Here is a 21,263-nt window from a genome sequence, read left to right as displayed (position 1 = left end):
ACAGCTTTTTAGTATATATCTGTATACCTGCTGTATTATATACATCTAATAAGGCCAGCCATTGATAGAGGGAATTTATTTCCTACAACCATTTGATTCCCCCATCAACACAGACAGTGTTGACAGGGGAAGCCTTCCCGCTGAGTCGTGTTCTCCTGGTGAGGGGGGCGGGGGAAGCCATCCCTGCCGGGAGAACACAGTGATTATTGCTACCAGCTACTGTATAACAGACGCTGGCAATAATTGCATGTGAAATCCAGCAGGCTTATTGATCAACTTGGGTACATTCAGCCTGCCCGTACATGGTTCAAATCTCAGCCAGTTCCTGCTAAATCAGCAGAGATTCAAACTGTCTATGGCCGGTCTAAGAAACAAAAGGTAACTTAATTTATGCAATTCAATTAATTGTTTGGTATTGTTTATCACAAATGTTTTTGAATGCTACATTTGAATGAACTCCACAAACAGAAAACATTTTTTTTGTTCTGACAGGGGGACTCCCATTGGCTGGTTTTCCAGCATGTCCCTTTGACAAAAGCTGGGCCTTAGACATGGTTCAAATGTTGGCTAAATCCTGCTGAACTGGCCAATATTCAGACTGTATGTACCCAGCTTAAAGGAGTTGTAAAAGCAGAAGGTTTTTTGTTACCTTAATGCATAGAATGCAATAAGATAAGAAAAACCTTCTGTGTGTAGCAGTGTCCCCAGAAGCCCCCTAATTACTTATCTGAGCCCCTTCTCTTTCCAGCGATGTCCACGAGTGGCTTAGCTGTCCCAGAGATTCCTCCTGATTGGCTCCCACGGCTGTCAATCAAAATCAGTCAGCCAATCAGGGGAGATGGAGGGACCAGGTCAGGGCTCCATGTCTGAATGGATACACAGAGCTATGACTCGGCTCCGGTATCCCCTGTAGCAGGCTCCTGGCTGAGGGACACTCAAAGGAAGGAGGGGCCAGGAGTAGCAAAGATAGGGCTGAGATAAGGAGGATCCAGGCTGCTCTGTGCAAAACTGTTGCCCCATCTAGAACAGATTTTAAATCCAGTGATTGCATTCAATTCTCCAACCAAGCTTCTGGATCATATGGCAAGAAATGGTGACTGTATATATATATATGTATATATATATATATATATATATATATATATAGATATATATATATATATATAGATATATACAGAGGTACGGTCATCTTAAGGAGGTACAGCCATCTTAAAACCATATCTTCCAGCATATTTATTAAGTATATATGAGAGTTTATCTTCTAGCCTTTTAAAGACATCAGTGCTTCATAAACAACCCAATTAACAGCAGCAACCTAATCTGTCTCATAATGGTTTCATGTACACATGAATTTATTTAACGACAATGCAAACATGTACATTCCATGTAATTAAAAATGAAATCAACATTAACAACCTCAGTCAACAAAACTGTGTGTTTATATCCCTTTCACATGAACCATGAGATAGTTTTTGTTATCAGATACTGGCGACTAATGAGAATTACACATTTATAACATACAAACACACAACCCAGAATCATTTTACTAATAGGAATTTGATATACAGTTAGAGAGAAATGTAATGTCCATCCTCTAATAGCTGCTATTTTGTCAGGTTTAAATAATAGCCAGGAAGATTGTTGGGGAAGGTGACTAAGCATCTTTGTAGATCAATTGTTTAATCAACCTGGCTGGAATTTGTCAGCTAATAACCCGTTATACTTATCCTCATTTAAAGAGGAAGTAAACCCCGATGGATTTTACTTCCCCTTTTGATCCCCGCAAAGCCTGCAACTGAAAAGCAAAATGGGCTAGTATGCGTCGCATACTAGCCCATTATACAACACTTACCGGCAAACGAAGCCCGCGTTGTCCCGTGAGTAGACCATGTCCATCTTCGACCCTCTTCCTTCCAGGGCCACGGACTCCGGCTCTGTGACTGGCCGGAGTCGCGTGACGTCACTCCCGCTTGCGAGCGGGAGCTGTCAGTCATGGCATGACATCATTGGTGCACTACAAGTGAAATAACTCCTAAACTGCGCACGTTTAGGAGATATATCCACTACCTATAGGTAAGCCTTATTCTAGGCTTACCTATTGGTAAAAATCAACAAAAAGGGTTTACAACCGCTTTAAGACTGAAGTCTACTGAAAATATATTTTTTTAAAGGTTCCATGTACATTGGCTTAAAAAAACATAATTGCTCTTGGCAGAGAAAAGCGCTAATTTCATCCGTTTTTTTTTTTACCAGCATTTAGTGTTTTTTCGGACAGAAAAGCACCCTCAAAACAGAAGGCTTGTTTTTCTGCCTCTAAACACTGAGCTTAAATCATGCTTCTAAACGACTTAGTTTGCATGAACACATAGGATAACATTGGTTGCTTCTAAAAAATAAAAATAAAAATCTAAACTCCTCTAGGAGCAGTGTTTTTTTAAGCCAGTGGACCCAGAAGCAGCACCAGGGACAGTACTTACCATGAATGAAGAGTGCCCCATGTGCTGATGACTACTGTGCTCAATTGAACAATCCTAGGTCCTCTGCCCCAGATAGTGGTGATCTTCCAGTGCTGTGGGGGTTAATATGAATGTCTGCATCTGTGCCAACTAATATGAATGTCTCAAGTGCCAAATATGCATGCCCTTTCTGCTCCTGTGCTCTAATTATTGAAGCCGTACTATGAGTTCCCACAATGAAAAGTCTTCTGTGATAGGAGGAGGCAGTCCTCCATTCATAGAGCACATTTTAATGAGGGAACCAATAGTACAGCTCCTATGAATGGATGGAAGGGGTGTCCAAAGTCGGCACTTGACTAGTGCCTGTCACATGTGCAGCCACTCATATTAACCCAGCAGAAAGAAAAGATCAGAGGGCATCTGGGGCAGAGGGCTTCAAATTTCAAGCGAACACAAAAGACACGACACATGAGACACTTTTCAATTTTGGTAAGCATAGTTGCTGGTGCTTTTTGTTTTTTTAAATCACCAGCTTTAAAATGGTTGTAAACCCTTCCATATACCCAGTGAAGGGACTATCCTTCTACATAGGTTATATCTGTCTATCTGCAGTCTTCTCTTCTTTGCATCCGCTCAAAGTCCAGAATTTATAAGCTTGTCTGAGAGTTCAGAAAAATGGATGCGTTGAGCTGAAGTTACACTCTGCACAGCTCAGTAAAGGAAAGCTCTAAAAACTGATTGGAGGGAAGAGACATACCCCCCCCCCCCCTCCACACAGCACACAGAAACAGAGCTGAGTCTTTGAATCTGATGGATATTTCTCCCATGTCACCATTCTCTTGGTGTCAGGAAAACTTGTCAGAAGTGATTCATGCTGATAGGATAGGAGAGGAACAAAGCAGCAGACAGAAATTAGTGCTCTTAAATTAAACAAGTACATACTATTTGACACTACAAATCCCATCATGCCTCTGCATCTAGAAGTCATGCCTGTGATTGTTAGGGTCTTGCAATGTCTCATGGGACTTGTAGCTTCAAAACAGCTGGAGAGCCGAGGTTCCCTACCCCTGCTATAGAACCCCTGCTATAGAAGGATATGCAGAGTCTCCAGTTCCCCAAACCATTCACATCAGAGTTCTCAACCCCCCCTTTCGCATTTCATGTCTGAGGTTTACAACCACTTTAAGCCATACTTGTCAAAGTACATTCAACAGGTGTAGATTAGGACAGGATCATGTTAGTCCAGTCAAGTCAACAAAAACTTTCACTATTTAATTCCTAATAAAACATTTATCTGCTACCTAAGGTGTGTGGATATGTTAGGAATGAGAAACAAATGTTCAGGTTAATTGTATGCCATTTAAGGATTGGTAAGGGAAGGAGGATATTGTGCAATATGAAGTTCTAGACATGGGCTTGTAATGTTTCTGTATTCCTGTCCAAGAGAACTGAAACCACAGCTGTATGATTTTTTGATAGAACTGTCTGAGGTCATTGGAGGATTGTCATTTGCATCTCTTCCTATTATTTTTACTTTTAAATCCAAGTCTAACATTGTATTTCTTTTCATTTTGGTATCACATTTAAATTCAAAAGGTACAGGCCTAATACGTATACAGCAGTACATATATTCATGGCGTGAACTATACACCAGTAAAATTACAGCAGAAGCATAGGAGAAACAACAATGAAACCTCCAGGAGATGAAAACTAGTTTTAACAGAATTTTTACCCGCTTGATATTTATGTCACATATATATGGACTATTGGTAGTTTCCAGTTGTGCTTGTGTCCAACATTTGTACTAAGGCACAAGATTGCTTAGTCATACAGTTCCTTGGGGGAACTGCCTTCAGTCATTTTCTCACTAAGGTGTAGTCTTTAATCACTCTTGCTTCTCAGCTCTGCTAATTTAGTGGTGAGAAAATTCCACTTGAAGGGTGTTTCCTCTACATGATGGGCTTCATTTTGCTCTGCCGGAGGATCTGCCAGCACCCCTTTTGCCTCGGAGTGCTCAGAAGTTTTCTGCTGCCACCGGTTAGTGAAGACACCCCAAAGAGCTGATGATCGCTTTTCCGAGGGGTGATCTAGAGAGCGTGACGGAGGAGCTCTACAGAAAAAATAAATGATGACTGTAAGTTTTGTATTTTCTCATTAAAAGAGTGGTGTTTGAAGGTGATGTCTGTACAAAGCAGTGTTTCACTGGTAAAGACCAAAGAGAGAATGCTGTTTAAAATATAACTTCATGTTTAATGAGACTAGAACAGTTTCCTTTGAGTTACCTACAGTATATACTTTGCTAGGACTTTAGTAAACCTTTTTGTAGCGTGATACCTTTCTGTTTGACTGACTGGGAGGGTCAGCCTTCAGCTGTTGCAATCTCAGTGTTGTAATGAGAAAAGATGTAGCGTCTGCATCCTTTTAGGGGAGACTGAGTCTTGAGAGTATCTCAGTAAAAATAAAACTTCTATTGCAGGAGATGCCAGAAATTAGATTTTTTACAGCAATGGTTTACAGAACACTTCCCAAATGCCATATTAATAGAATAATCACAGTTGAGTGGCTTGTATATTAATGATATGTTATATATTTGTTTTAGGGAAGTGCAGTGTTCTTTTAAATATGTGTATGCTACTGTTTCTCCTTTTTTTCCCCAACTGGGTATGGAAGGGTAAAAACAGAATTGTAAAGGGACAGGTAGTAATGGAACATCTGCACAACAGGGCCACAGCAATGACAACATTTATTTTAGTACAGTGGTAAAAGGTTAGATACTGTCAGGTATTTATTGCTGTCTAGTTCTTCCTTTCCTAGGGACAACTGATTTATAAACTTCCTGTTCTGCTGTAAAGGTGCTCATACATAAATTAAAATGTGGCTGGTTCAGCAGAACCCAGACAAATTTAGATCCATGTATGGCCGTTCCCATTCATGAGAAGTTCATTTATCGATCAACTTCCCATGAATCAGTTTGTCTGTAAATTTTCACTCGGACAGCACATGCAGCCAATTGGCTGCAGCATTGATCTGTGTATTCTGACAGCGGTGAAGTCCCATTGTCAGAATACAATAATACAGTGGGGCGGTTTGCCACATCTACCTCGAATGTGTGGATCGGGGAATTGGTTCTGGTTTTGTTTTGATCAGCCAGCTGGCTGAACCAAAAAAAAAAAAAACTGAACCATGTATGACCAGCTTCAGATGAATGGAAGTGGGGGTAAACTACTTTAATTAGGATAAAAATAGAGATTAAAAAAAAAAAAAATTATACAAATTCCATAATTACCCCACATGTATAATTAGTCGCCACTTTGTGGTTGCCAGACACTGTCCAACAATTGATATGGGTCTAGCACTTTGCTCTTATATACGTCTTATACTTATTTATAAGTTCTTTTTACACAGTTCACATTAGGACTCACTTTATTTAACAATAAAATCTATGTGCTTTTCTGTAGTAAAATGCATTTTGTGTCGCAAACAACTTTACTGCCATGGAGCCTGTTTGCATCATTGTACTGTATTGCAGAATTTCCCCAAAACTTTGTGTGTTATTTTTCACTGAAGTAAAACTGTGGGGAATAAAAATATGGTAGCAGACACCGGTGACATATTGTTTTAAAGATCCAGACCTTGATGTACCGCCCTGATCCTCATTCATTATCTAGTGAGTCACTTACCATGAACAAGCTTGCAGCCTCTGAATTCTTAACTCCTGTCCTGCATACTGGTTCTATGTAGCCAAGCCAGCAATCACTGCTCCCTTGTATGTCTAGCCTCAAAAGTTCTAGTTCTAGTTTACATAGTATACCCGCTACACTGGACATTTTTCAGCCTGTGTGTATCTAGCTTAAGGAAGGGTCAATACCCTCTTTTAATGCTGTCCCCATTTTGTTGAGGAAATTTCCCTTCATTTTTGGTTTCGAAGACCAAACTGGAAATTGGATAAAACATCTCTTCTTTAAGATAGCTGTCACTTTAACGGGTGTCCCCACTGTTCAAATGACAACTGTAAAATATTGGATTTCTCTTTTTCTGTCACAGTCACAATGGTCACCCAGGCCAATAAAAAGTTGAATCTCCACAGCAGCAGCAGAGAGAATTATAAAAACCTTCTACGTTCTATAAAAATGAATGGCTCTGTATTATGAGGCTATATTCGGACTATATACCATCGGTTCTGAATGCACATTTGGCCATTGCAGCATAAAGGAATGATCTGCATGGCTTGGGACTCTATCCTAAACTGAGACATAGTCCTATTTTTGGGATATGTGATGAAATGAGATATGGGAAGACCTTCAGTAGTTCTACTATGCTCATTTTGGTTGGAGGGATTTTTACTTCCTATAGTCCCTTCTCCAATATTGATTTAAGTAAAGAAAGAAAAGATACAATCAACAAAAAGACAAGGATAAGCTTTCCTTGTACAGGCTAGGATATTAAGTGATGATTACAGTATATCAAGCTTCATGTGTAATTTTTAGTTGGGGAAGATTCAACAATAAGTGAACAAGAGGACCAGTAGACCTTACAGTAATATCTATGGTCCAAACTTGGGTTTGTGCTTTAAAGTGAGGGAGGATCTATTTAAAGAAGATTCCTACTGACCCAAAGGGTCCCAGAAATAAGCCAATCAGAACTAAATACATATTTGTACCAGAAAGATAATGTATCCCCTTTTCTGTAGGATAATTAGTTAACTGTTTATACACTTTCCAGTTAGCCCATGTAGCTATATTTTGATCTTTGCTTTTCCATTTTCCTCCCCTATTCTGTGTAATGTATGGGTAGAAACCTTGCATTAACGCATATAAGTTCAGGCAAAATCACAAGTAATGCACATATGTATGAATGTACCCTTGTGTGAATTCATACTTACTGTTCTGGTGCTTGCTCTGCCATTTGGTCAACATCCTGATCTGTTCTGTGGTCATCATCTTTAGAGAACAATGAAGTAACACTGCTCCAACCAAAAGCTCCTTGGACCTGTGAATAGGTAGCATATGAACACTTGGGCATAGTTAAAATGGAGAGGAAGCATGCGTCTATGGAAAAACACTAATAGCTTTTTAAGACTTTTAAAGCAGTAGTAAAATCAAAACAAAAAAATCATATATTGCAGCTTGCAAAATCTTAAATGTTTCGGCTGCATTTGTTTTCCTTTTTTTAGTATTTATTTATTTTTTCACCTGTTGATCTCTCCAATAACTCTGTTTTTTCAAAAGAACTAGCTGTACTGCAGATGTAGCAATCAGAAGGTTTAGACAAGCCATTTAACATGGACAGAGGTATTTACAATATAATCAGCTTTACTCATTTATGTAAAATCTTTATGCCAAAAGGAACAAAACTGTTGTCTTAACTGATTATAAATTGTTCGTTTAACTTAATTTTGTTAGTATAGCTAAATCTGCTAGTGCAGCCAATGCTACCCTCACCCAGACTGGCAATGCTGCTATCCAAAGGTGTCCCTGTTGCTTCTCCATCCAAAATAGAGCCACCCCAAGGCGAGCAGTTTTCAAGGTTAATACTGCATTAATATTGCTTTAAAGGGCTCAGCGCAGGGGTGTCAATCTCAATTTCATCACGGGCTGCATCAACATTGTGGTTGTCTTCAAGGGGTTGGTTGTATCTATAAGACTATATTAATTTATCTAGGGCTTTATTCCTCATAGAATAGGTGCAGGAACTCAACCACCCCCTCCCCCCCAAACCGCATTGAATGGTGGCTGTGGCCAAATTGCACAGCGGCAGGATCTTAAAGGGGCAATAAATTCCAGGAGAACTGTTTGTGTGGCTTTCAGGGAGTTACAGAGTTCATTGTTGCGCTACGTACACAGTGCAGGGTTGTGGAGTGCGCTACATACAGAGTGCATGGTTTGGAGGTGTGCTATGCCATGGCTCAGCTCTCTTTCAGACTGTCCACATCTCACCTCCACCTCTCCTCAGGCCCTGATGTCTGTGCCACTCTCCCCCACCCCCCCACCTCTGCACACATCATCTGCAACAGGCCTCATCTCTACCCCTCCCCAAAAGCTTTTACTCATTTCACCTACCTGGCCCGGCTCTAGTACCTCCTGGCAGTGTAGGCAGCTTTGCCTCTCTCTCTCCTCTGTAGGGAGATCATTGGTCAGAATTTGTGTACCTGAGCACTGAAGGAGATCACAGTGAAGCTTACCACGTGATGCTCCATCCCACACTGTGCCTGCATTTCCTTTGTCCCCGCTGTAAGTGTAGGGCAGGCAGGGCTCTGTGTGAGCCACCCAGAGGAAAGCTGCCCGTGTAAACACAGAAGCCTTTTTTCTTTACAAGTGACAGTGGTGAATAGAGAGTGGAGGACTCCCGCTGAAAAAGATCCCTGGGTGCGAGGGCCACATGAAACCAGGACTGGTGCAAGGATTTTTGACAGCCTAGGCGAAACCTCATTTTTCCGCCCCCATTGGCTCCACCCCTGACTCCACCCCCTTTGCCCTGCCCATATGACAGGGGGTGGCACTATACAGGAAGTGTTGACTCTGCTTCCTCTAGCGCTGGCTCCAGTGCTGCGCTGTGCCTCTAATTACACTACCGGCCAAATGGAGCAGCTGCCTGAGAATGAGTTAGTTACATGCTGCAGCCTGCAGAGCATGCAGGGGGAAATAAGTGGCCGGGCACCCCATGGCACCAGTGCACCCTAGGCGGCTGCCTAGTTTGCCTAGTGGTAGCACCGGCCCTGCATGAAATGGCCCGGAGAGCCGGATTCATCCCACGGCCTTGTGTTTGACACATGTGGCTTAGAATGAAGTAGCCAAATGGAAATGTACTCATAACAATTGATTAAAAATAACGTTCTTTAGAAAGGAACATACATTCCATAATAATAATTATGCTACCCACATTAGTGTGTGTGCTATAAATTGTCTCCAGCATTGCTCCTGTTTCTTTTTGCTGGAGGCTGCCATTTTGTTGAAGCTCAGAACCCTGAGCCACAGTTAAAGCAAAACTAAACCCTCTTATCCTTTTCAGCCAAGGAAGCTGACATCTGTTTTATCTGCAACTGCCAAGGTGTTACATATGTGATCAGCTATGACACCAACCATTTGATGGTTTGACAGTGTGGTTGAAAACACAAGCAAATGTGATATTTTGCATTCCTGACATGCTGAGAATGTAATTGTTTTTTCAAACTGTTAAATTGATGGGTTTCCTCCACTTTAATCTTTAGACTGTCAGCAAATTGGCCTTTTACAAATTTGGCAGTGATGAAAAAAAAGAGAGCACAGTGTGTAACTGGATTTTAAAAAGTATAGGCACTTATTTTTTATGTTTTACATAGCTATACCTGCAAAAGGGTCTAGCCTGAAGTGATCTAGCAGGACTTCATTTTCTGACTAAAGTTCCACATTAATGTCAGTAACTTTTTGGTAAATATATTACTCAAAAATAGAAAGTGGATGTAAAGATGCTAGAATTATTATAGAGGTAATGTTTTCACTGAAATGATGAATAGGTGTACACATTCTGGATTCAGAATGATTACAAAATTTTTTCCTGTAAGGACCATACCAAGAATACCCAACACGGTTAGACAGGAGGTAATCTCCTTAAAAAAAGCTGGGAATTGTTCACTGTGGACCAGTTTGACATATGGCCCAGTCCACGTGTTCCACTGAGTTATTCCAGTTATACCTGATGATTCTTTAGGAATCAGCCAGTGATGTAAAGTTCACACCAGTCTTGTACAGGTCAACCCAAGCAACAAACTATTTTCTGTTTAGAGGTACCCATTTATAGCTACAATTTTCCTATATATCATATGCCGGTTGCAGTTGTTCATACACGACTATGAAATATTTACCGTATGTTTGTTTTCTTATTTAGCTTTATTCATTTTGAGCAGGATGCTCAAGGGGGTCAGAGGTCCTGTAACGTCTAAATATTCCACCCTGACAACTGTTTGAACTCACATGCTGTATTTTCAAAAGCTGGAAAAACAGTGTGTAGGGTCAGGCAATTGACAGACAGCAACTCATGTGACTTCTGACCCCTGAATTGCAAGCTAACATGTAAGACTTTAGAATAAGTAAAGATAAACAAAAGCATAGTATAGTTATAAACCTGTGTTACCCTGCCAAATTACAATAAGCTAAAAATATATTAGATTTTTTTCATGAACCCAGTCATTTATATGCAATTATTATTAATTGGTGTCGTCAAGTCAATGTCAACTCCTAATTGCTGCATGGATTGTCTCTCCAGAAGGATTCATCCTCTGTTTGGGTCTTGGGTATTATAGGTCTCTATAAACCTACCTTTAAATATTTTTATATACAATATAGTGTTTTTATTTAAGTGGAACTTAACTTACAGATACACTCATTTACCCATTCCAGCGATGTGGCAGTTAAATCATCTTCACTCTGGTTACTTCTGTGTGCCGGAGTTTTGGCTTCTTGATTGGTAGGTGGCATAAGGACGCCATCCCGTGCATGCAAACTCCAGTTAAGGTAATGCCGTGGTAGGGGGAGAAGAGACAAAGGGCTGTCTTTGTGCCGTTTTTAATATTTTTGTTAAGTTCCTATTTAAATTTGATGTAAAAAAAAAAATGGTCTGTTTAGCAGAAGCACAGACTGTCTGCTTTGCCAAACCAGCCAATTGATACAACCCACTGCAACTGAAAGCCAGAATTAGCAGGGATGTGGACGCTTGTGGCAGCCTTTTCCATATTACAGGTAAGTACATCACTCCTTTGAGGTTTTTTTAGCTATCATCCTGGACATGTAAACCTGAAGACTTTAGGTTCACTTTAAAATTGCTTTAAAGATACATACTACAGTAAACTATTTTAGAACCAAAACTTTCAGTATCTGTTTATAAGTTTTCAATACCTAGAAAATTATAGATTTTATAAACCCATGGTAGTGGTATTTATTCAAAGTATAATTATTTAAAGTTTCAGTTTCCGAATTTCAAATCTTTTTATTAAATAAAAGTTAGTGGAAGATGAAAATATATAAAATGGCTGGATGCTAGTATCGTTTGGCTGATTAACCACTTAAAGACCGAGCCTCATTTTTACACTTGTTTACAAGTTAAAATAATTTTCTTTTGCTAGAAAATTTACTTAGAACCCCCAAACATTATATATATATATATATATATTTTTTTTTCTAATACCCTAGAGAATAAAAGGGCAATCATTGCAATACTTTCTGTAACACCATATTGGTGCAGCCTTCTTACAAGTGCACTTTTTGTGGAAAAAATACACTTTTTTGAATTAAAAAATAAGACAGCAGGAAAGCTATTATATTATATATATTGTGAAAGATAATGTAACACTAAGTAACTTGATACCCAACATGTCACACTTCAAAATTGCGCCTGCTCGTGGAATGGTGACAAACTTTTACCCTTAAAAAATCTCCATAGGCAAAGTTTTAAAATTTCTATAGGTTACCAGTTTTGAGTTGCAGAGGAGGTCTAGGGCTAGAATTATAGCTCTCTCTGTCTAACAATCGCGGGCGATACCTCACATGTGTGGTTTGAACACCTTTTTCATATGCGGGTGCTACTCACATATGCTTTCGCTTCTGCATGCGAGCCGGCTGTGATGGGGTGCTTTAAAAAATTATTTTTTTTTCTTATTCATTTTACGTTACATTTTTTATTTTGCCACAGTTTAAATTTTTTTTTAAATTGGGTCACTTTTATTCCTATTAGAAGGAATGTAAACATACCATTGTAATATAAAAAAAGCATGACAGGACCTCCTAAATATGAGATCTGGGGTAAAAAAAGACCTCAGATTTACACTAAAATGCAATAAAAAAAAATGATTGAAAAAAATAAATAAATTCTCCTTCAACCACTTCAGCCCTGGAAGGATTTACCCCTGATCCCGACCAGAGCACTTTTTGTGATAGAGCACTGCATTGCTTTAACTGATAATTGCGCAGTCATGCGAAGTTGCACCCAAACAAAATTGACGTGCTTTTTTCCCACAAATAGAACTTCCTTTTGGAGGTATTTGATCACCTCTGCGGTTTTTATTTTTTGCGCTGTAAACAAAAATAGAGTGACAATTTTGAAAAAAAAAAAAAAAAACAATATTTTTTACTTCTTGCTATAATAAATATCCCCAAAAAATATATTAAAAAAAGGAATTTGTTCCTCAATTTAGACCAATATCGCAAAAAAAATAAATAAACAAAATTTGCAACGCACGCCTTGCCAGAAAATACTGGGGTTATGGCAGCTAGCCATAGCGTACAGGTATGGCGATTTGGTGGTTAATACACAAGATTAAAGGCAAAGGAAAAACAAAAATACGTTAAAGAAGATCTAAATTCCAGCACTAAAATCTCATATAAGCTTTAACACTTTAATGTCATTTCAAAAGATGTTTTACATTTTTCAAATCTTCAGCTTTCACAGAAATACAGTGGAACCTGCGAGTGTTGTCTGGCAAAATGAGCAGAATTCAAGCTAATGGGGTGTGCAGAACTGAATTTGGCCAGATGTGTGGGGGCGCTGGTGACACTCGGAGTGGTTCTCAGCCATTCGGAAATACTCGGAATCGCTTGGAAATAGTCCGTTCCCAAGAGTTTATGAGGGTTTCTGAGTTCAGCCGAGCTGTCCCCGAGTATTTCCGAGGCTCTTTGGCGCTCCTCATCTCTGGCCACATGCGGTATTGCATGCAATAGAAGTCAATGCCGAACGAATTATCTTAGTTTCCATTGACTTCTATAGGGAAACTCACTTTGTTATGCGAGTGCTTTGGATTACAAACATTCTCCTGGAACGGATTATGCTCGTAATCCAAGGTTCCACTGTAATAACTAACCCTACTTATCAGGAACGTGAAGGTACTAGTCTATGCACTTGCTGCTACAGAGTGTCATTGTTCAGTACCTTTCTCTTAAATGAGATGTATGTTTTTGTTTTTGTTTTTAGGAATCATACTTACCTAGGTGGATGCAGCATCAGTCTGATGTTGCATCTGTCCCCTGGCACCTCTAACACTGATAACCAATCGATCTAACAGCTCCAATTGCTCGGTTCTCACGGGCTCTGTGAGCAGAGAGCTGCTGTCAGAAACCATGAATCAGACTGAGACAGAAGTACAGTTAAGTCACACTTGTTTAATAATAAAAGAATAAGAATAATAAAAAGGTAAACAGAGTAAACGTAGTCATAACATAGCCAGAGTTCAGAAACCATAATGGATAGTCAGACAAGTCAAAACATCAGGGAGCCAGAGATGAGCGTAGTATTATTATTATTATTATTATTTAAGGTACTTATATAGCGCCGTCAATTTACACAGCGCTTAAGATATACATTGTACGTTCACATTGGTCCCTACCCTCAAGGAGCTTACAATCTAAGGTCCCTAACCCACATTCATATACAAGGGCCAATTTAGCCAGAAGCCAATTAACCTACCAGCATGTCTTTGGAGTGTGGAAGGAAACTGGAGTACCCGGAGGAAATCCACGCAGGCACAGGGAGAACATGCAAACTCTAGGCAGGTAGTGTCGTGGTTGGGATTCAAACCAGCGATCCTTTTTACTGCTAGATGAGGGTGTTACCCACTACACCCCTGTACCACCCACAGTAAAACAGCAAGCAGGATCTGGAGCCAGAAGGAATGTCAGCCAAGCAAGTCCTTAACAGGAACATAGGAGAGCGTCTCTAGAGATGTGACCGAAGGCGAAGGCAGAGATCATCTGGGCTGAATGGCTTAAGTAGGCAGGATTGATGAGCAGGATATCCTCAACAGGTGAGTCACTAGAGAGAGCTGGCAATTAGCCTACAGCTGAGCAGCCAGTTTGAGAAGGAAGGGCTGAGCAGAGGACTAATAGCTGACCGACTCTCTGCTCTGACTCCCCTGCTCTCACTAGAGTGCTGGGCTGTGGCTGTGGAGGGGGTGGGAACGGCTGGTTCAAGCTCTAAGCCGCTTGCTTAGAGGATGAGCCGGGTGCTGGTCCATGCATGTGGGAGAATCCTGACTCCATTGTGGAAATCTTGCCCGAGCCTGGACCAGCTCTGTGACATTAGCTGACAGTGGGCTTCAGCCCACTGTCGGCTGAAATCGGGTCACAGGATTGCAGAATGAACTGCACTGTTGTGATCCACAGGAGAAGTACAGCCAAATGAGCTTTGACTATACTTTTCTTTTAATTGTACTCCTGTGTTGTCACCCTGTCATATGTATTCCTCATAGAAACTTCTAGGGGCCATGCCAACAAACATTGTGTTGATGTGGTTCACCGTTGTCACTGTTTGGAATGATGTGCACTCAATGCTGGAGTAAGCACATGAATAGTGACTGGAAGAGATTGGTAGCACTGAGATGAAAAAAAAGGTGAAAAAATTGTAAATGCAGTAGTTTACATCTACAGCTTTTAAATAATATATGCATGTTTGGTAAAGTGTTACATTTTGTTAGAAGCACATCTAACAGAAGGTGATTCCAAAAATATACATTTCGGGAAATCAAAATGTAGCAAAAGTTTTGAGTTTTCATCATATTGCTATTGCAGTATGATACTCAAAATGCAAAGGTTAGGAGGACAGGCCATTTTTTTTAACATTCCTAGGACTCCTAAGATGGCTCCAAGGAAGTATCACTCCTGTGGGAGAATGTCTTGGGTACTCTTCTCCCGCAGTGGTAAAAAATATTCTTCAACCAAAACATTTTGAGGCTGTTTGGCAAGGGTCTGTGTTAAATTTCTAAGGACTCCTTCTGTTTTTTGTTTTTTTTATCATTCAGCTACCTAGCTGGTAGGATTCGATTACTATTACCATTAGATTATTTCTTCTCTGGCAACCTCTGGATACTTAGCCATTGGCACCAGTCCATTCCCAAAGTGTCGGATGTTATTCACACATTTTTGTGCTAAGATAGTCATTGTGAGAGATTTTTCTGATTCTAAATATAAAAAATCTCAACCAGTTGATCTACCTCAAGTATTTTCTACTGATTACATGATTTCTATTAAGATCCACACTGGTGTCCAAGTGGCTTTCATCAAGCTAGAGCACAAAACTGTAGTCAAATTCATTGTGTACTTCCCACTCATAGCAGTTGATTTACTTACAAATCTTTTAGTTTAAGAACTAAACTTATCTTCCTGCTTACTGGGAGGCAATTATGGTGGATTAAAAGTCTTTCTTTCCAGCACAATTAATAACCTGCTTTCTAGTCACTGAGCCATTTATGGTACATTTTTTTCATCTCACATGTGAGAAAATAATTGGTAGTCCATATATTCCATCAGTGTTTGGCACAAAGTATTAACAGAACCACTGTCCGGAACCAATAATTCAGTCCAGTATTATTGATGAATACTAGTCTGCTTGTCCACCCCTAGTTTGTTTAGTTTTTTTCCAGATATATGCCTCTTTTCTTAAACTTCTCTTCTCAGTGGAATTTTTCTACTGGTTTTCAAAGTTTGACAAGTCTCTATTTAAACTTTTTTGTCTTTGGAAAAAAAAAAGTTTCTGGGGCACTCTCACTTTTATGGGCTGGTCTGGAAGATCCCTTGACACAAAATTCCCCATAAGACTATCTCCAAAGACATGTCATGTAATTTCACATTATTTGTAGAGCACCCAATGGACACTAAAAACATAAACACAGCTCACTGTTTTTACTTTCACATAACACTCACAATGTGGAACAGTGGGGAAAGACGATGAGCATTTCCAGTCTTGCCTACAGTCTTTTAGTTAATTTTTCTTTTCCTTCAGGAATCATCCACTACATTTTTTTCTGACATGAACCTGGAAATTGTCATAAAAAGGGACAACTATTCCAACTAACAGAGGAAAGTGTTGTATGAGTGATTAGGCATCTTAAATTAAGATTTCTCTTACTTTTACCTCACTTTACAAACTAAAGCTTTTCTGTCTGAAAGTCATCTGGTCTATATGGGTAAAACCACATACACTTGACTGCAAAATTAGCTGGAGCAGCCCTGTGCCTTAGGTTATGTTCACACTGATCTTACAGGAAAGTCGTACGACTCCTGATCCGACTTTGTCCTGCAACTTCATGTCTGACTTCCATGCAACTTCAATGAATAGGACCTGACTTTGATCCGACCATACCAAGGTTTGGTATGAATCTTAAGGGGGAATCCCACGCCAAAATGAAATTAAAAAAACAGTGTGGATTTTGAGGGCAAACCCCCCAAAATCCATACCAGACCCTTATCCAAGCATGCAGCCTGTCAGGACCTGCCAGGCTGCATGCTCAGACAAGGGTCTGGTATGGAAAGAGGGGAAAGGATGAGTGAATGCCCCCCCCCATTCCTGGACCATACCAGGCCACATGCCCTCAACCTTGTCCCTATGTTGATGCAGACTATGGCCTTTTCCCGACAAACCTAGGCGGAGGTTTAGGGTCTGTGGGCAGGGAGCTCATCGGAATCTGGAAGTCCCCTTTAACATGGAGGCCCCCAGATCGTGCCCCCCTATGTAAATGAGTATTGGGTACACTGTACCCCTACCCATTTACCAAAAAAAAGAAGTGTAGTGTTACAAAAAACACTCTTGCGTTTTCAAAAAGTCCTTTGTTAAAAATGAAGAATGTGCCCCGTCGTAGCTCCGTGTTTTCTTCCTTCGGTTTTCTCCCTCCAGTTCTTCAGCCTCTGCTTCTTCTCTTGGTTCTTCTCCCCCCGCCGATGACGTCTGCCTCTGCCCGACTCAGTTCTCCTCAGATGCTGGCTGGCTCCCACTGTTGGGTCAGGTCTGGTGTCTACCAGTTCTTATATAGCCATGGGGTGTGGCCATCTAGGGACATCACCCAGAGACCCTGCCCCCTGACAGGAGGGCTACATAAGAACTGGCAGACACTGGACCTGACACAACAATGGGAGTCAGCATCGTAGGAGGACCAGGTCGGCGGAAGAAGTCATCAGTGGAGGGAGAAGAACCAGAAGAAGAAGAGGATGGATAAGACCAAGGGAAAGAAGTGGAGGGAAAAGACCGGAGGAAGAAGACACAGAGCTACAATGGGGGATATTCTTAATTTTTAATAAAGAACTTTTCTAAAACTGTTTCTTGTTTTTTGTAACACTACACTTTTTTTTTGGTGAATGGGTAGAGGTACAATGCACCCCATACTCAATTACATAGGGAGGGGTAGGATCTGGCTGTCCTTTTATTAAAGGGGGCTTACAGATTCTGATAAGCCCCCTGCCTGCAGACCCCCAAAACCACTGCCCAGGGTTGTCAGTAAAAGGCCCTTGTCCCCATCAACATGGAGACAAGGTGCTTTGGGGTGGGGGGCATAGAGCACCCACCCACCATGTTGAGGGCATGTTGCTCGCTCGCCTCCCCTTTCCTGACCTGCAAGGGTCTAGTATGGATTTTGGGGGGACCTCACGCCGTTTAAAAAAAAATAATGATGGCATGGGGGTTTCTTTTGGGGGACCCCACGCCTTTTTTTTTTTTTGCCATGGGGTTCCCCTCAAGATCCATACCAGACTTAAAGGGCCTGGTATTGATCTGGGAGGGACGTCGTGCAGTTTTTTTTTTATTTTGACATGGGGTTCCCCCTCAAGATCCTCAGAGCATAAGTGACATGCCACAAGTCAGATCAGTTAAGATGATGATCCCAGCATACCTTCAAATCAATGGGCTGAAATTGTGCCAAAGTCGGACCAAAGTAGTGCAGGAAGCATTTTCAAAGTTGGACCGACACAAGTCAGACTAGTTAAAACTGCTCTCATAGGGAACTATTGATTTTGACATGTGATACGATTTGTACTCTCAAAGTTGGGGAGCATGTCAGACAAGTGTGAACTGACCCTTACACCTGCACACATGAACTGATACAGAATGTTTCTTTTTATGAGTCTATACTTAAATTTGTACCTTTCTTGCGAGCTGTGACATATTTAGCCCTTCGTCTCCATCTTCCTGGTTTTCATTTTCAGTTACTTCTGAAGGGTGGCTCTGTAATAAATAATACAATTACAACCTTGTTTTATATTCGTAAGCTCCCAGGTACCAAATTTTTCTCTAATTTGAGTGATTGAGTAAAAACTATTAAGCATCCATTGAATATTAAAGTTAGGATAAGAACATTTAACACTAGTGTTTCTTAGGAGTACACAGTAATACTCAAGGTACACAATGGGACATCTAAAAGCTCTCAATATGGCCAATAGCTGGCCAACTTCACAGCAGATACTATTTCCCAGTCAGAAAAGGCTTTCCCATTCCCACTGGAAGAACAGTTTGAAAAAACAGTCATCTGCCAGTTTTTGATTTTAATTGAATAATTGTTTTATTGACACTGCTTATCCTGATATGAGTTATGTAGTGTAAATGTTCTATCATTCATTTTGTGAATATGCTGTAAACAAGGCTGTATGCCGAAATGTGTCAACTGTTTTTAATCTTGACCTTTATGCAGCAAATAAAGATTTTCATGGGATTCTGGAGTTGCTGGCTACATCTTTTCTAGGAGCTGAGTTTGAAAAAACAATTAGAGGTCCTGGTCCCATATTTTTTCATTAGATTATTATTTATTATTATACAGGTTTTATATAGCGCCAACAGTTTGAGCAGCACTTTACAACATGGGGGCAGACATTACAGTTACATTACAATTTGGTACAGGAGGAATCAGAGGGCCCTGCTCGTTACAGCTTACAATCTAAAAAGGAAGGGTCAGTTGATACAAAAGGTGATAGCTGTGGGGGGATGAGCTGATGGAGGAAGTAAAAAAGTGTTAGTTAGAAGCAGGATAGGCTTCTTTGAAGAGAAGGGTTTTCAGGGATCATCTAAAGATGGATAGATTAGGGGACAGTTGGACAGATTGGGGTAGGGAGTTCCAAAGGATGGGAGAAGCTCTGGAGAAATCCTGGAGGCGAGCATGGGAGGAGGTGACAAGGGAGCTAGAGCGCAGGAGGTCTTGGGATATTCCATAGTTGCATAGTTTGTTTGAAAAAAACACAAGTCCATGCAGTTCAACCAATATACATAATTTTTATTGAATTGGAAAATGCATTAAAAACAAATCTACATGAAAATATAAGAATTTTATAGAATATTCTATATTGGTTTACTCCAACAAAAAAACATTGAAAGCCACCAAATCAAGTCAAAGTGCCAAATACTTTATTTGAATGCTTCTTCAGTTGAATCGTTTAATTGGAGCTAAGGCTACTATCATCCTATGCAACAAGTCATAGTAACCAGATTACAGTTTCCAGATAAATGTATGTGTAGTGCTATGGTTTAATACGTTTTCAGTTTATTCTTTGCCACTTTAAAAGTGAATAACAGCCAAGACTAAGGCTGGCCATACATTATACAATTTCCTTGAATAATTTTCTTTTAGATTAACCAAAACCATATAATATGAGGTCAATCCTAAACACTTTCAACCTGCAATCAGGTAGGCCCTTGTACTACATAGTTAAAAGTTAAATCTAAAGGAAATTGAACAAGAAAATTGTATGATGTATGGCCAGCTTTATTTACTAGGGCTCACAAACTATACCATATAATTTAGCTACCAGCATATGCTGTAGTACAAAACTGTAATCAGATTATTCGCTTCATTTTTATCAGTAAATGGCAACTAATACAATAGTATTAATGCAACTAGACAAAGACTAACAAGCAAACCAAATCAGTTTTTATTGCTTTGACTGAAGTGAATATTGTTACGATTTATTGCAGATTATTGTTCTTTGAATGCTTTAAATAAATAAAAATTCATGCAAATTAATGAATAAGACACATTTGTTCTCCAATTCTTCCTGTATCTACTTCAAGATGCTTGGCTTAAGTTACTGTTCTTACCTCTTCAAGTGTTTCTCCATCTTCTTCTGTACCGAATGTTTGTAAAACTTTTGTTTTATATGTCTTCCAGAGACTCATGATGCCTGAAACAGCAACTGACGGAGAAGAGAATGTTTGGTCTACCTATGTGGGGTTCAGCGTTGCAAAGTTGCATAAACTGCAGCGCTTTCTTTCTGTAGCACAGCCGGGGTAAAATGCAGAAAGGTTCCCAGTCTGGATTACCTAGATTAGAGCCGCCGTCTTGAAATATACACCTTGTCTCTCAATGTGTAATCCTTTTTCAACATTAGACAAGTGTCTAACACTGTGCTGCAATAATTTGTGTGTGCATAGCATCTCACAATACGCAGACCATCTCAGGTACACGGCTCTTTGGCCTAATTGGCTCTGAGACACATGGGTCTTGTGACCTCATTAAAGTTGCAGGAAGATCTTCATACAGGGGAAATTTGATAGGGCAACATGTAAAAGGCTAGGGACTAAACTCATGTATGACTAGGAAGAGAATTGCAGACAAATGCTTTGTATATGTTAGCAGGTCCCCTGCATTGCCAGTGAGTGTGAATGTTATTTATCTGACAACAGTTTGTACCTGCTACGGCCTTTTTACATCTCATTGACTTATCCATGTATCTGTTTTATGTTTGTCATCAGTGAGTCCCTATTTAACACCAGCAAACACCTGTTACTTGGCATTGCCCGGGTCTACATCTGTCATCATCATGTGGTGCAGTCATTTATAATAGTTCTGTGTTAAAGGACACAACATCCCCTTGTATGATACAGCCTGTTTTCAATGGATAACTTCTGTTAATGGTGTTAACAAACAAATGTAAAGACTTTTGAGACTCTCCAATAGTAGCCTAATTTAATTCAAAGGGATTTTATAATATACACTTACCGGCCATTTTATTAGTTACACCTGGCTAGTACCGGTTTTGCCTTCAGAACTGCCTTAATTCTTCCTGGCGTAGCTTCAGCAAGGTGTTGGAAACA

General features: G+C 40.1%; 1 protein-coding gene and 1 long non-coding RNA gene across 2 annotated transcripts in view; one reads left to right on the top strand and one right to left on the bottom strand.

The window, feature by feature from the left end:
- The window catches only part of LOC143982402 (uncharacterized), a 120,255-nt gene extending 118,840 nt beyond the window's left edge, over positions 1 to 1,415 (top strand). Inside the window, exon 2 of the long non-coding RNA XR_013274447.1 lies at positions 673 to 1,415. This is a non-coding gene — a long non-coding RNA (uncharacterized LOC143982402). The remainder of the gene's footprint in view (positions 1 to 672) is intronic.
- CUNH1orf232 (chromosome unknown C1orf232 homolog) lies at positions 1,322 to 20,970 on the bottom strand. Its single transcript, XM_077481072.1, has 4 exons — positions 20,268 to 20,970; positions 18,327 to 18,407; positions 7,339 to 7,445; positions 1,322 to 4,566 (listed from the first exon to the last, which is right to left on the bottom strand). Exons 1-4 carry the CDS (start codon positions 20,343 to 20,345, stop codon positions 4,338 to 4,340), a joined length of 495 nt encoding a protein of 164 aa, XP_077337198.1. The 5' UTR covers positions 20,346 to 20,970; the 3' UTR covers positions 1,322 to 4,337.
- Between the last annotated feature and the right edge of the window lie 293 nt (positions 20,971 to 21,263).

This window comes from Lithobates pipiens, unplaced genomic scaffold (genome assembly GCF_037356315.1).
Source record: "Lithobates pipiens isolate NorthernLeopardFrog02 unplaced genomic scaffold, aLitPip1_a1.2 Scaffold_16, whole genome shotgun sequence".
NCBI classification, from domain to species: Eukaryota; Metazoa; Chordata; class Amphibia; order Anura; family Ranidae; genus Lithobates; species Lithobates pipiens.
Note: the sequence above shows the minus strand (reverse complement) of the source record. Positions and strands in the feature narration are given on the sequence as shown.